Source organism: Mirounga leonina, unplaced genomic scaffold (assembly GCF_011800145.1).
Source record: "Mirounga leonina isolate KUSES-001 unplaced genomic scaffold, KU_Mleo_1.0 Mir_150, whole genome shotgun sequence".
In the NCBI taxonomy this organism is placed as follows: Eukaryota; Metazoa; Chordata; class Mammalia; order Carnivora; family Phocidae; genus Mirounga; species Mirounga leonina.
Window position 1 is genome coordinate 35,973,557 of NW_023270374.1, and position 14,304 is coordinate 35,987,860.

Sequence of the window (14,304 nt, forward strand, 5' to 3'; positions counted from 1 at the left end):
GCCTGGCCCAAAGCAGGAGCTTAGGAAATGTCGGTGGGAATAAAATAGAACCAAGGCCCCCAGGGGAGTGAGAAGTGGTTGACCTTGACCCTTCTTTTTTGCCTACCCCACATCCTGGCCCTAGAGCTCTAGCACCTTGACTTCTGGTCTTTCTCTTGAGCATCCTGTCTCTTCCTACAGAGAACCTCTGGAGCTCCTACTTGACCAAAGGGGTGATTGTGGAGAGGCGTGGGATGCCCTCGGTGGGCCTGGCAGAGGGCGCCCCTGTCGACATGGACCATCCTTATGTCTTCAGCGATATGACCTCCTACTTCACCCTGCTGGTTGGCATCTACTTCCCCTCAGTCACAGGTGAAGGGGAGCTCAGAGAGGGAGGACTCTGCCTGGGAGTGATGGGTAGAGAGAGTCAATGATGATGTGGGGAATTTCTTAGTCCTACAGTCTCGTCACATAGGCAGGAGCCAACAATCTGGATTCCCATTGCACAGATGAGGGAATGAGGGAATTAAGGCCAGGAGAAGCCAAGTAATATGGTCAGGTTCTCACACCAGTTGGTATGCCAGGACTAGATCCCAGGCTTCCCGACTCCAGGGCTGGTGTCCTTCCTTCTTGTTCTGTCTGGTCTCCTATCACCCTGTCCTAGCTGCTCCTCTATTCACAGGGATCATGGCTGGTTCTAACCGCTCCGGGGACCTACGGGATGCCCAGAAGTCAATTCCCACTGGCACCATTCTGGCCATTGCCACCACTTCTGCTGTCTGTATCCTGCACTGCTGGGCTGGGACCACCTTGGGCAGGGAGGCCTGGAGGGAGGGCAGCTTCCACCGCTGCCTTACCCAGCTAGCTTGGGAGGAGAAAGGGGGGAATGTCACCCTGGGGATTCTCCTTCATCCTCTGCTACAGATATCAGCTCCGTTGTTCTGTTTGGGGCCTGCATTGAGGGAGTCGTCCTGCGGGACAAGTAAGTAAGGGAATCAGGGCTGATTCTGTCCTGGGTGGTGGGTATAGGGGGCCAAGTTCTGGGAAACAGACCCAGCAGGGAGTGCTGAGCCCGTGCAAAGGGACTTGTGGGAGGGAGGTCACAGGGGATTGCTTGCAAATTCACCTTTTTATATTATATTTTATATTGCTCAAGAAGCTTGGATGGTGTCTCATTTTTTTTTTTTTTGAGGATAATGCTACTTTCCTTTTTTTTTTTCTTTAAAATCTATTAACCCATTTAACATTTCCTAGATGTTTATGTGTTGGTCGCTGTCCAGAGTTCTGGGGGGAATAAAGATAAATAACCCATGCTTTTTGTCCTGAAGGAGCTCTTGGGGGCTGGTAACCATACTCAACAAACAGACTCGGAATGCAGAGCATCAGGAGTGGGATAAAGTAAAGTATGGGGGCTCTGGTAGTGCACAGGAGACTGCAATCCAGTCCCCAGGGGGCTGGGGAGGAGGAGGTGATGCTGGAAGTGCCTTATGCACATTTTCTTATTTATCCTTCTCACTTTAAATGTTGATTAGAGATTACTTAGGTGACTAGGAGTAGGAAGGACATTCTAGGCGGTGGGAACAACATGAACAAAGGTAGAGGAGAGAAACAGCTGTGTGTGTGTGTGTGTGTGTGTGCATGCTTGCATGTGCACGTGGGTGCCTGTAGCTATAAGCAATTCAGAGCGCTGGAGCATACACTTTTGAAGGATGTGGGCATGCACCACCAGCAGGGTGAAGTAGGAGGTCTTGTCACAGAAGACAGTTTCCATGGTGCTGTCCTGGCTTTTGTAAGGTGGGGAATGGGGACATGAGGCTGGAGCGTCTTGGAAGCCTGGTTTTTGGTACCAGGACATTAGAGCTTTATTTTATAGAAAATCAGGGGCACCCTGACAGATTTTAAGTAGGGGAGTGACCTGGCCAAATGGACAATTTGCATATATTACACTTACTCACTTTTGAGGGCAACTTAATTTCCACTTATTTCATTTAATCATAGACCTCCCACAGGATTGCAAGGGATTCAGCAGGTCATCCAGTAAAACCCTTCATCTGATTCTTGTAGTCCTTCAGGAATGGCCCATTTGAGCATAACCTCTGGTTGCACACTCCAGTCACAGGGCTCTCTCTACCGACCAAGGCAGCATCTTTCAATTTAAGATAATGCAGTTGTTAGAAAATGCTTTTCTTTGATTCTCATACCACACGACCATGGCCACACCATGAGGTCAGGACCCCATTTTTCAGATGGAGACACAGGTTCTAACAAGCTAAGAGATTTTACTAGGTTAATGTAATATTACACAATTGACCATTTACCGTAATCACTCTTAGGATCTGGTTTCAGGCATGGTGCTGAGCATTTTACCTGTGTTATCTCCTTTTATCTTGTCACCAATCACATGAGATGGGTTTATAATGATTCTGTTTTACAGCTGAGAAAGTTGAGGCAAGGAGAGGTTAAATGAGTTGCCCAAGGTCACACAGACGGAAAGTGCCCAGGGCATTAGGAGCTTTGTCTCCCCCCTTGCTCCCTTAGAGCCTAGTCCCGCAGTGGGCATACAGCTGGTCCTGAGGTCGGTGTGGGAGACGTGCCCTGGAAATTGAGGCAGCATTGCTCACCCAGCATCTCCTGTCCCTTCATTCCAGGTTTGGCGAAGCTGTGAATGGCAATCTGGTGGTGGGCACACTGGCCTGGCCATCCCCCTGGGTCATTGTTATCGGATCCTTCTTCTCCACCTGTGGGGCTGGGCTGCAGAGCCTCACGGGGGCCCCACGCCTGCTGCAGGCCATCTCCCGGGATGGCATAGTGCCCTTCCTGCAGGTCAGTGGGGGGTGGAGTGTGGGAAGAGCAGCGCATCCACTACACCAGCCAGCCAAGCCACTGCCCAGAGAGACCACCCAGTGAGGCAAGGCCCCCTGGGGCCCTTCCGCCCTGTACTACCACTAAGAATGGGTGTGCCTTATTTGGGATTTGGCCCATGGCAGTGCCATCTCTCTGGGCAGAGTTGTCTGCTCTTAGGGGAGAAACAAATTGCCCTCCTTTGGCTGAGTGATCAGGTAGGGAGGCAGCCCAAGGGCAAGAAAAGTGTGGCTCTCTCCATGGTGCTTAAAAAAAAAAAGATTTATGGAGCACACAGTCATGGCCATTTGCTGGCCCCTGTAGCTCTTCTCCATCTGTCCCGCAGGTGCTTCTTTTCCCCTTAAGGGATCATTCGAACTTCATTGCCCTGAGGTACCAATGACAGAGTGGGAGAGACACAGCCAAAGCCTGGCATCCCCTTGGGTACCCCTAAAGGGTGAGGAATACAGCATCCTCTCCTTACTTCCTCACTGGTTAGGGGAGTCCTGCCTCTATTGCACTAGTTCCCAAGACTGGAGAAGAGAGGCAAGAAGTCTCTAAGATCTCAGACCTCTATGATGGTTGCTCTGTCCCCAGGTCTTTGGCCATGGCAAAGCAAATGGAGAGCCAACGTGGGCCTTGCTCCTGACTGCCTGCATCTGCGAGATCGGCATCCTCATCGCATCCCTCGACGAGGTTGCCCCCATCCTCTCTATGTGCGTGCTGGCCTCTTGCCCTCCCCATCAGCTCTGGGGGAAGGGGGGTGTCTCTCTACCTGGATCCTCCAGTTGTGACCCTGGGTAGGCCACCCAGTTGTTTAATGGTCCGTCTTTTGTTATGTGGAGATTCATTCCCACATGCGCCAGGGTATGTTGTAAGGGGATTTGGCTTTTGAATCCCTTCCTAAGCACCAGAACATGATCTGATCACTTCTCCAATTTCTTATCCTCTTTCCCCCTTTGTTTCTTTATGTTTCTCTTTCTATTTCTGCCTCCCTTTGCATCTCTCTCTCCTGGGGCTTTTCTGTGTTCTAGGTTCTTCCTGATGTGCTACATGTTTGTGAACCTGGCCTGTGCAGTGCAGACGCTGCTGAGGACACCCAACTGGAGGCCACGCTTTCGATATTACCACTGGTGGGTGCCCTGTCCCCTTCCCTGCCTGACGGAACCACCCTCTCATCTCCACCCCAACCCCCACCTCACCCTAGCCCATCCCCGAGGTCTAAGGATCCCAAACTTAAATAGAGAGCCCATTTCTCCAGCTTTTGTAGCCCGACTAGCATGAGAAAGGTTCTGGAGAGGGTCTCCTTCTAAATCACAAATAGTAATATAACATGGCCATCTACAGTCTTGGCTGTGATCCCTCCCCTGTGCATCATCCTCAACATCTTACAGACTAGAAGAGGCAACATCAGTTTCCTCAGCTACAAAATGGTGGTGACAACTTCCCTGACCTCATGGGGCTCCTGTGAGTGTTACAGGGCTTAATGACCAGAAGATGCTTATTTCGTGGAGCCTGGGGCTCTGATCATTTCACTTTATGGCCCTTCATTTTCACAGTTGGCCCATGGGACAGACAGGGCAGGAATGACCATACTTGTTCTACAGAAAGGAAACAGGTTCAAAGAGGGGAAGGGACTGGCCCCAAGTCACCCAGAAAGACTATGGCATACCTGGACTAGAACCTGGGCTGCCTGACTCCCATTGTAGTGCTCCTGCTCTGCCAGTCACCTTTTCCTGGGGGCACACTCTTACCGGGAGATCCTGCCTACAACTCACTCCAGAGACCTCTGCCTTGGAAGCCCTCAGGCAGGGTGGTCTAGCATGGTCTAAGAAGGCACTGGGACAAGGAGCTGGGTGGGGCTTGGGGTGGTGCCCTGTCTGTGGCTGCTCGTTCATCCAGAAGATCCCATATCCCTATGGTGCTGCTCATGAAGATGATGGTGTGAGCTCTCCCAGACCTGAGCAATCCTAGACCTCCCAGTGCTTGCCCAGGCCCTACCCCATCTAACTCTTGCTGTCTGAGCCCCAGCACCAGTGACAGTCCTGCCAGGGCTCAGAGGCTGGGCCTTCCTCCCATTGTCCAGGACACTCTCCTTCTTGGGCATGAGCCTCTGCCTGGCCCTCATGTTTATCTGCTCCTGGTATTACGCGCTGGTGGCCATGCTCATTGCTGGGCTCATCTACAAGTATATCGAGTACCGTGGGTAAGCACAGGAGGCGGGGGGAATGGGGAGGGCTGGGAGAGGCTAAAGGATGGGAGGGGGTGGGGATGAGGTAAGAGTGGGGGAGGGAAAGGGGTGATAGGTGTGGGATTGCGGGATAGAGGACAGGAGCTGAGGGAGGGACTGAAGCTTTGAGCAAAGGAGGTGGCAGAATGACTGCACATTTTCTGCCCTGGAGCGGCCACTTCAGTGTGCATGGGTCTTTCTGACACCCCTGGTTGATCCCCTTGGGCCTCCAGGGCTGAGAAGGAGTGGGGTGATGGGATCCGAGGCCTGTCCCTCAGCGCGGCACGCTACGCCCTCTTACGCCTGGAGGAAGGGCCCCCACATACCAAGAACTGGAGGTAAGTGGCCAGGCACACGTGGAGGGGCCCAGGGGAAGGGAGCAGGTCTGACCTTCCTCACTAGCTTTGCTCAGTGTGTGCTGTCCCCCCCACAATGGGCTGACTTCACCTCCCCTTCTCAGCCCAGCCTCATCTGACCTTTCCCACCTACAGCCCCCGGGCCAGCCTGAGCTACCATCTCTTCATCCCTCTGTTCATTCCATCGTGTGTTTAGAAAATGTACGAATGCAGGGTATGTGCCATGTGCCAGGCCTCCTTCCAGCCTGTGGGGACCTAGTGAGCTAACAGTTCCATGGAGAAGGCCCCACACAGAAACAGACAAATGTAATATCGTGTAGCATTTACTCTGGGGGAGGTGGCTGCATTCACCTGGGGAGTTATGGGGGATCCTAGAAATCTTGAGATTCAGAACAATCTCTCCACTTTATTTGTGTGGAAGTCAGGGGCCAGAGAGGGTCTCAGAGGCCACGGAAGTCAGAACTGGAAGCAGAATTTTTACCTCCCGCCTCTCAACCCAGGGTGCTTTTTAGCTGATGGTTCTGTGAGCCCGGCCCTCACTCATCTCCCTCAAGTCACTTGGCCAAGAGGAAGGCCTGAACTCTGAACTATGCCTAGGACATTGTTGGCGTGCTCTTGCTGATGTCTACTGAATTGGGGCTTCCAGAGACCAGGGCTTTGCCTTATTTGTTTGTGAATTCTTAAATGCTTGGCACAACGTCTAGCCCCGAGTGCTTAGAGAATGCTCTTAAACTGATGGGCAGTGGGATGGATGGGGTGGCCAAATGAAAAAGGAAATGAGTGGATAAATAGTTGGGTCAATGGCCAAGTGTATATATGTATCGGAGGGTGATTGCTGACAGATGAATGTGTGAATGGACGGTGGCAGGTGGATGTCAGGTAATTAGGTGACTAATGCATGTATAGGTAAATTAGTATGGATATGAGTGGGTGACTGATGGATAAAATGGATGGGTGGGTGAATGGATGGATGGGTGAGTGAGGTGGTTGAGAGATGAGTGGGTGGGTGGGTGGGTGGCTATGCGGGAGCTGGTTGGATGGGTTGATGTTCAAGGAAATGGATGGGTGGATGGATGTTTAGGTGGACGGGTAGGGGATGGGGGTATAGAGGACGGATGGCTAGTAAACTCACTGGCTTATGGTACATGGGTGTGTGGTGTACAGTGGGTGGAGATTGGGTGGGTATTGTATGGCCCACCTTGCATCCTCTGCAGGCCACAGCTGCTGGTGCTGGTGCGCGTGGACCAAGACCAGAACGTGGTACACCCACAGCTTCTCTCACTGACCTCCCAGCTCAAGGCGGGAAAGGGCCTGACCATTGTGGGCTCCGTCCTGGAGGGCACCTTTCTGGACAACCATCCCCAGGCCCAGCGGGCAGAGGAGGTGAGTGAGCTGAGGTCCTGGTGGGGAGGGGGGAGGGCAGGGCACTCAGGAAGACAGCCCTTGTCCCTTTACACTTGCCCTCCTTCCCACCCTTGGGATCAAAGCGGGCTCAGGCTTTTCTGTCATCTTCCTTAGAACAGGAATCTAAGGGCTCAGAGAGTGAGTTCCTTAGAATCCGGCTCCCAGAACCAAAGACCATCAGAGCCCAAAGGGCCCATTTGATGGATAAGGAAACTGAGGCCTAGAGAAGTCAGAGCATTTGTCTAAGGACAGAAAACAGAGACTCAAATTAGGACTGCCTGACTCCTACTCCAGACTTCTCCCTGCCCAAGTATACATCTTTCAGGGTGTTCTCACATCTGTGATTCTCTCGGTCCCCACACCACGTGGAGTTGGCAGTGTGAGCACAGGAGGAAACAGGCCCAGAGAGGGAAGGCAGCTTGCTGACAGCCACAAAGCTGGCTGGAAGCACAGTCAGGATTTGAGCCTGGGTCCCTGGCTCTGGGTCCCCTGCTGCTGTCTGCATCCATGGTCCATATTCTCAGAGCAGAGTCCAGAGCCAGTGTGGGCAGGGGCGGGCGGCTTGTGCGGGATGGGGCACTAACAGGTTTCTGGAACCTGGTGGGTAGCAGAGGAAGTGGGTTCTGTCTTCGATCCAGACCTCTCTCCCCTTGGGGCTGTGACTAGTTGTGGAGAAAGGAAAGGGGGCCGGAGGGAGGCGAGGAGAGATGGGGAGGGGCACCCCTAATGGCTTGTGACAGTTGCTGTTTCTGCCTCACTGGGCCGTTCACACCAATCTGTTGAGGCCCAGAGCTGGAGGCTTCCGCTGGTCAGCTTCCTTCAATATGCAGTGCCTGAGAATGTGCTGCATGCCAGGCATGGGGAGATGGGGGTGTTTGTGAGACCAAATCCCAGCCCTCAAGGTGCTTCCAGGCTAGTGGGAAGATGGAATATACCCAGAAGGCTCTCAAACCTGTCTGCAGTTGATAGGTGCTTCACAAGAGTTCCTATCAGAGTAATAGAATGTGTTGAGTGTTTACAATCTGTCAGGCAGCATTCTACCTTACCCACATTATATCTTGTAATTCTGCCTGTTCCTACATGAGCTAGCTGTCATGATCCCCATTTGACAGATGGGAAAACTGAGGCTCATAGAGGTTAGGTGATTTGCCCCAAGTCCCACAGCCAGGAGGCAGCAGAGGTAGGAGTTGAAACCCTGCTCTGTTTGACATCAGGGTAGTGGTCCAGAGTATGGGGCATAGAGTCAGAGCCCTGGAGTTGAGCCCCTACAATGATATTCATTAGCTGGGTGGCCTTAAGCAAGTCTTAATTCCTCTGAGCCTCAATTTCCTCATCTATAAAATGAGAGTAAGAAGAACACTACCCTCATAGTGTGGGTGGCATGTGCATTTAAAATGCTTATCATTCATGCTAATTTTTTTGAAATATTTTTTTTAAAGATTTATTTATTTATTTATTTGACAGAGAGAGACACAGCGAGAGAGGGAACACAAGCAGGGGGAGCGGGAGGGGGAGAAGCAGGCTTCCCGCCGAGCAGGGAGCCCGATGCGGGGCTTGATCCCAGGACCCTGGGATCATGACCTGAGCCGAAGGCAGACGCTTAACGACTGAGCCACCCAGGCGCCCCCTCATGCTAATTTTTTAAAAGTCATTCAAAGCAAATCATCTGGGCATGCAGGGGAGCCCAGTTCCATTCTGGTCTGGGTGGGGGGGTGGTTTCAGGCAGGGTGGAATGGATAGTGGGGGAGGGGGCCGGGCGGTGCTGGAGGGCTTGCAGCGGGACTGTGAGCGATGGCAGGGTGGGGGCAAGTGCAGGGTAAGGTCATGGAGAGCTTTGACGGATCAGCAAGGAATGGGGGCCACAGGTGATGGGGAACCATGCACAGTTCTGCCGCCCGGGGCTGACATGATCGGAGCTGAGCTTCAGGAAGGTGGGGATGATGGAGGGGAGAGACAGGAGGAAGGGAGGCCACGAGGGGCCATGCAGGGCCAGGGAGGCCTGAGGCTCATCCTCGTTTGACATGCTACCACTCCACCCCCTTCCCCAGTCCATCCGGCGCCTGATGGAGGCAGAGAAAGTGAAAGGCTTCTGCCAGGTGGTGATTTCCTCCAACCTGCGTGATGGCGTGTCGCACCTGATTCAGTCTGGGGGCCTCGGGGGCCTGCAGCACAACACTGTGCTGGTAGGCTGGCCCCGCAACTGGCGGCAGAAGGAAGATCATCAGACGTGGAGGAACTTCATTGGTAACACAGTGTGGGCGGGGCGGGGGCGGCAGTGATGGGCTGCGGGTTCTCCTTCCTGGGCCCGGGTGCTCTTTCCCAGACGTGAGAGGTGCGGATTCTGCATCCGCAGGTGTTGGTGTTCGGAGCTGGCCACGTGCCAGACGCTGTGCGGGTGCTGGGGACTCAGGTGTGAAGGAGATAATCTTGGGCCCTGCAGAGCTGGCTCGGCCCTGGGAGGGAGTCACTGGAGGGGAGTGGAAAGAGCTACCCCGGTGAAGTCAGGGAGGCCCGGGTCTAAATCTTGCCTCTGGCCCTGCCTCGCTGTGTGATGGTTCACAAGTGACTCACCCTCTCTGAGCACTGGATTCCTTGGTAGTAATATAATAACTAACATTTACAGACTGTGTTCTGTGTGCCAGACTCAGCCTCTCATTCTCTCAGCAGTCCCGTGAGGGCTATTACCTGTCTCCTCCACTTCATTGGTGTGAAACGGAGGCACAGAGAGATGGAGGTGTTTGCTCCAGGTCACACAGCTGGTAAACCTAGAGGCTGCCCTGATGACTCCAGGCTATTCTGTGTCCTTTATAAGTGGGTTGTAGTTGGCAGTTGGGAGGATAAACGAGGCCATGCACGGGAGAGTTCCTAATAGTCAGGAAGGGCAGGTGGTGTTATTGCCACTTGACAGGTGGGGAAACTGAGGCCCAGTGCGGTTGAGAGGCTTTCCCAAATCCAAACAACAATTAAATGATGAGACCTACGAGGATGCTGGTTTTCTGATGACTCCATCCAAGGCCGGGGTGGGGCGGCGCACTGGGTGCCAGAAGCCTCCGTGGCAGGTGCATGGTGCGGGAAAGGGACCAGGGTCACTGTGTTCCCATCTGGCTCTCTCCTTGGCCTTGCCCAGAGCTGGTCCGGGAAACCACAGCTGGTCACCTGGCCCTGCTGGTCACCAAGAACGTTTCCATGTTCCCTGGGAACCCTGAGCGCTTCTCTGAGGGCAGCATCGACGTCTGGTGGATCGTTCACGATGGCGGCATGCTGATGCTATTGCCCTTCCTGCTGCGGCACCACAAGGTGAGGGCGGGCGTGGCTCACGGGCTCTGCTCAGGGCCTGCCTCCCCTGGAGCTCCTCCCCGAGAGCTCAGGCGAAGGGGGCTGATCACCCCCCCTTATCCCGAGATGCTGGGAACTGATTGTGTCTCCCCTTGCAACACCTTGCATTGTAAAGGAGAGCAATGCTTAACCCAGGCAATGGATGCTTTAATGGGGGACCCTTACCTAAGCAGGGGAGGTTTTGTAGAGAGTGGCCGCTGAGATAGAGGATTTCGGGTCTGCGTGTAGGCGTGGGAAGGTGGGCAGGAAGGGCGAGGGACAGGGTCCTCTCTAGGTTCTGGCTCTGGATCTCTGCACTGCATCTGGGCTGGACCTTTCAGGGTCCCCTTTCACTCCTCCAGGTTTGGCGGAAGTGCAAGATGCGTATCTTCACGGTGGCCCAGATGGACGACAATAGCATCCAGATGAAGAAGGACCTGACTACCTTTCTATACCACTTACGTATCACCGCGGAGGTTGAGGTGGTGGAGATGGTGAGTGCCCAGGAGCCCAGGAGACACCACCCCTGAGGTTTTGGGGTCCTACCTAGCCCTCTTTCCTCTTGGTCCCAGCACCAATTGGGCAACCCCCAAAATATCAGTTTATGATGGTGGATCCCCCTCCGTACCTTATCCACCTCTTAGCCTCTCACATAGTCACCCAAGAGTCAGTCTACCCACCATCCATCTGTCCGTCCCTCCCTCTCTCCTTGATAAGAATAACCATGTCATTATATGTGAGGCACTGTCTCATGCACTTTATATATACTAATTCTCACAGCAACCAATGAAATAGATACAACCATCAGCGTTTTCATTTTACAGATTAGGAAGTCGAGGCACAGAAAGGTTAAGTAATTTGCCCAACAGTACAACTAAGTGGCAGAGCCAGGATTCAAACCCCGGCAAGCTGCCTTCAGAGTCCACGTGGCTCGAGATGACACTGCAGAGCCTCTCATCCAACCTTTCCCTCGGTTTATTTATCCATCCACCCATCCCTCTGTGTATTCATTAATGTATTCATTCACTCAACCACCCATTCATCCATATACGTACTCATTCATCACTGTTCCTTTATAAAATTTCTTCCCCTTCTCCATTCACCCAGGTAATTAATTAATCTACTCATTCATTAATTCACCCATTCATACGCCTGGTCCTGCGTTGGGCTGAGGAGGGAATGAGCTGTATTGCCTTTAAGGAACTTTGCCCTCTGCTTGGTCCTTGCCTCCCACAGCTGTTGTTAAACTAGGTCATTAGATAGAGAAGCCCTAGGCTGGCAGAAGGAAGGGGGTCTGCCTCCCTTCCCTTGGCCTTGCCCCTGAGCTCATGCTTTCCTCCCTTGCCCCCCGTCACTGCCCCCGTCCCTGCCCGCCCACAGCACGAGAGCGACATATCGGCTTACACCTACGAGAAGACGCTGGTAATGGAGCAGCGGTCCCAGATCCTCAAACAGATGCATTTAACCAAGAATGAGCGCGAGCGGGAGGTGAGGTTGCCCTGGCTGGGCTCTGAGAGCCTCAAGCTGCTGCCCGCTCTGGGTCTGCACAGTAGGGAGGGCCCAGGGCTCACACTCCTGGCCACTGGCACGGCCTTCACCCTAGAGCATTATTCATCACCCTTCTGCCCCTCCAGCCCACCTCCCAGCACTGGGCTTCCTAGCGCCAGCTTCCACACTGCAGCTGCACCTACTAAGCCTGCCAGCCACGATGCCGAGGGCTTTGGCCGGGGTGACAGGTCTCCCCCTCTGTATGTGACTTCTGGGGCCCAATGGAGAACAGTGGAAGCTAAATATGTGTGGATGATGATTCCTCAGGGGCATGGGCTGCGAGAGGCGGGGGGACAAGGGATAGTGTGAGAGACCCTGCCAGAGTGGGTAACAGACGGATATTTAGGGATGTAGCTAACGGTGGGTGTTGGGGGCACACACCTCCTAGGCTGTGGCTGGGGAGTTCTCGGGGGCAATGATGATGAGCCTCCCATGGGGTATGGGTGTCAGATCGTCCAGGTGTGGGTAAGGTGGGAGCACTAGTCCCCGGGAGTTGGGATGAAAGCCCCACCTCAGGGAGTGGAGTCTTCGGGGAAATGAGTGATGGTACTCCGGGACTGGGGACTGAAGAGCTCTTGGGGGCAGGGGACAGGGTGCCTGTGGAGTGGGTGGCAGATCCTGTAGGTGAGGGTGACAGACCATGGTTGAGGGGGTCTCCCAGGTATGAATATTGTATTTCTCAGACTGGAGTTAATGGATCCTCAGGGGAATGGGTGATGGGTACCTTTTGGAGCTGAAAAGGATGAACACTCCAGGAATGTTGTCCAGGGGTGATAGTAAAAAAGCATAAGAAATGGCAAGTGCACTGACCACTCAGAACTGGCCCTGGGCCATATGCTAAGATAGAGCCCTGCAGGGGCCAAGTGTTAACCCTTTGGTTGCTGGAGGGTCGGGAGGTCAGGGGTTCTGGAGATGAGTTGGAATGGCCAGGTGAGTGGGGTATTTGGTATGGAAACACTGCAATATTCTAACAACTGGTACAGTTTCCAAAAGCGTGCGTCTGTGACAGAGCATCAGCTCTGGCCGTAGCTCTTTGCAGGGCATGGGCGGTGAGTGACCGCAGAGCTGGTCCTAACCCGTGTCACTCCCTAGATCCAGAGTATCACAGATGAGTCTCGTGGCTCAATCCGGAGAAAGAATCCGGTCAACACTCGGCTCCGCCTCAACGTCCCGGAAGAGACAGCTGGTGACAGTGAGGAGAAGGCAGAGGAGGAGGTGTGCAGCTGGGGTGGTTTGGCCCCAGCCGGTGGGGGCAGAACCTTTGGCCTGTAAAGGAGTCACGTGCTGCCCCTTCCTTCGTCTCTCAGGTGCAGCTGATCCATGATCAGAGCGCTCCCAGCTGCCCCAGCAGCTCTCCATCCCCGGGGGAGGAGCCTGAGGGGGAGGGCGAGGCAGATCCTGAGAAGGTGCATCTCACCTGGACCAAGGACAAGTCGGTGGCAGAGAAGAATAAGGGCCCCAGTCCGGTCTCCTCCGAGGGCATCAAGGACTTCTTCAGCATGAAGCCGTAGGGACCTGGGGGCTGGGGGTTGGGGGCTGGGGTGAGCCTACAGGGTCTTTGCTCCCCATGGCCGAGCAAAGGAGCAGAGGAGGTCCTGGTCCAAGACCCAGCCCAAACCTTGTCTGGGTTTCCCCATCTGAGAACTGGGGGGTTGGGCTAATTGCTGAGGGTCAGCACTCCCAGGTGTAGGCAGTGAAAAAAGTGAAGGGGGTGTGGTGGGAGAGTGGGACCAGTATGCACGGGGGTGGGGGGGTGGGGGTGGGGATAGGGGGCCCAAGTCCTCAGTCTCTCCTTCTTCTGACCCCTCTCTTGTTCTTCTTTGCTTCTCTTGTTTCCTGAAGGGAGTGGGAGAATTTGTAAGTGTTTCAGGATTTTTTAATTCTCTCTTCTGGGTTGGCCAGGGTCCCTGCTCTCCTCACTTTATCATGAACCCTCAGTTCATGGTCCTGACCTTTGGGGTCTCTGAATAGCCCAGTCTCGGGAGGCCTGGGGTTGACCGGGTACCAGCGGCCCAGTGCGCCTGGGACTGGGAGGGTACTGGGTCCAGCTCTCCCGGTTCCTGCTTAGACGCCCTCCTCCCCTCTGCACCCCCCCGCCCCCCGCCCCAGGAACCAGTCCAACGTGCGGCGCATGCACACGGCCGTGCGGCTGAACGAAGTCATCGTGAAGAAATCCCGGGATGCCAAGCTGGTTTTGCTCAACATGCCTGGACCTCCGCGCAACCGCAACGGTGACGAAAATTGTATCCTGGACCTAAAGTGGAGGGTGGGGGATCGAGGCGGACATCAGGGGGCCCGGTCCTCGCCCTGGGATGGGAGAGCTGAGCCCGTTCCTGCTTCAGTTACCTCGGACCCGGACGCGGGCGCAGGATTCCCTGGCGCCGATCGCGACCCCCATTCCATGGGGGGGGGGGGCGGTGTGTGTGGAGGGGAAGGGGACGGTCTTTCTCCTTGACGCGCGTTCAGACATGGAGTTCCTCGAGGTCCTCACCGAGCACCTGGACCGGGTGATGCTGGTCCGCGGCGGCGGCCGCGAGGTCATCACCATCTACTCCTGAGAGCCAGGACCTGCCACCCGGGCCCGGGCGCGCCCGGCCGGCGGCCCCGGAGCCCTTGCCGCGCCCCCCGCCG

General features: G+C 54.6%; 1 protein-coding gene across 1 annotated transcript in view; it reads left to right on the plus strand.

The window, feature by feature from the left end:
* Window positions 1–14,304, plus strand: part of SLC12A5 (solute carrier family 12 member 5) — a 40,351-nt gene extending 26,047 nt beyond the window's left edge. Inside the window, exons 8-25 of the mRNA XM_035005631.1 lie at window positions 181–351; window positions 662–760; window positions 904–961; window positions 2,628–2,802; window positions 3,418–3,536; window positions 3,855–3,953; window positions 4,907–5,026; window positions 5,284–5,388; window positions 6,621–6,789; window positions 8,859–9,054; window positions 9,938–10,107; window positions 10,488–10,619; window positions 11,506–11,613; window positions 12,766–12,888; window positions 12,981–13,180; window positions 13,516–13,530; window positions 13,783–13,916; window positions 14,140–14,304. Of these exons, the coding sequence (XP_034861522.1) occupies window positions 181–351; window positions 662–760; window positions 904–961; window positions 2,628–2,802; window positions 3,418–3,536; window positions 3,855–3,953; window positions 4,907–5,026; window positions 5,284–5,388; window positions 6,621–6,789; window positions 8,859–9,054; window positions 9,938–10,107; window positions 10,488–10,619; window positions 11,506–11,613; window positions 12,766–12,888; window positions 12,981–13,180; window positions 13,516–13,530; window positions 13,783–13,916; window positions 14,140–14,231 (2,285 nt within the window). The 3' untranslated portion in view covers window positions 14,232–14,304. The remainder of the gene's footprint in view (window positions 1–180; window positions 352–661; window positions 761–903; window positions 962–2,627; window positions 2,803–3,417; window positions 3,537–3,854; window positions 3,954–4,906; window positions 5,027–5,283; window positions 5,389–6,620; window positions 6,790–8,858; window positions 9,055–9,937; window positions 10,108–10,487; window positions 10,620–11,505; window positions 11,614–12,765; window positions 12,889–12,980; window positions 13,181–13,515; window positions 13,531–13,782; window positions 13,917–14,139) is intronic.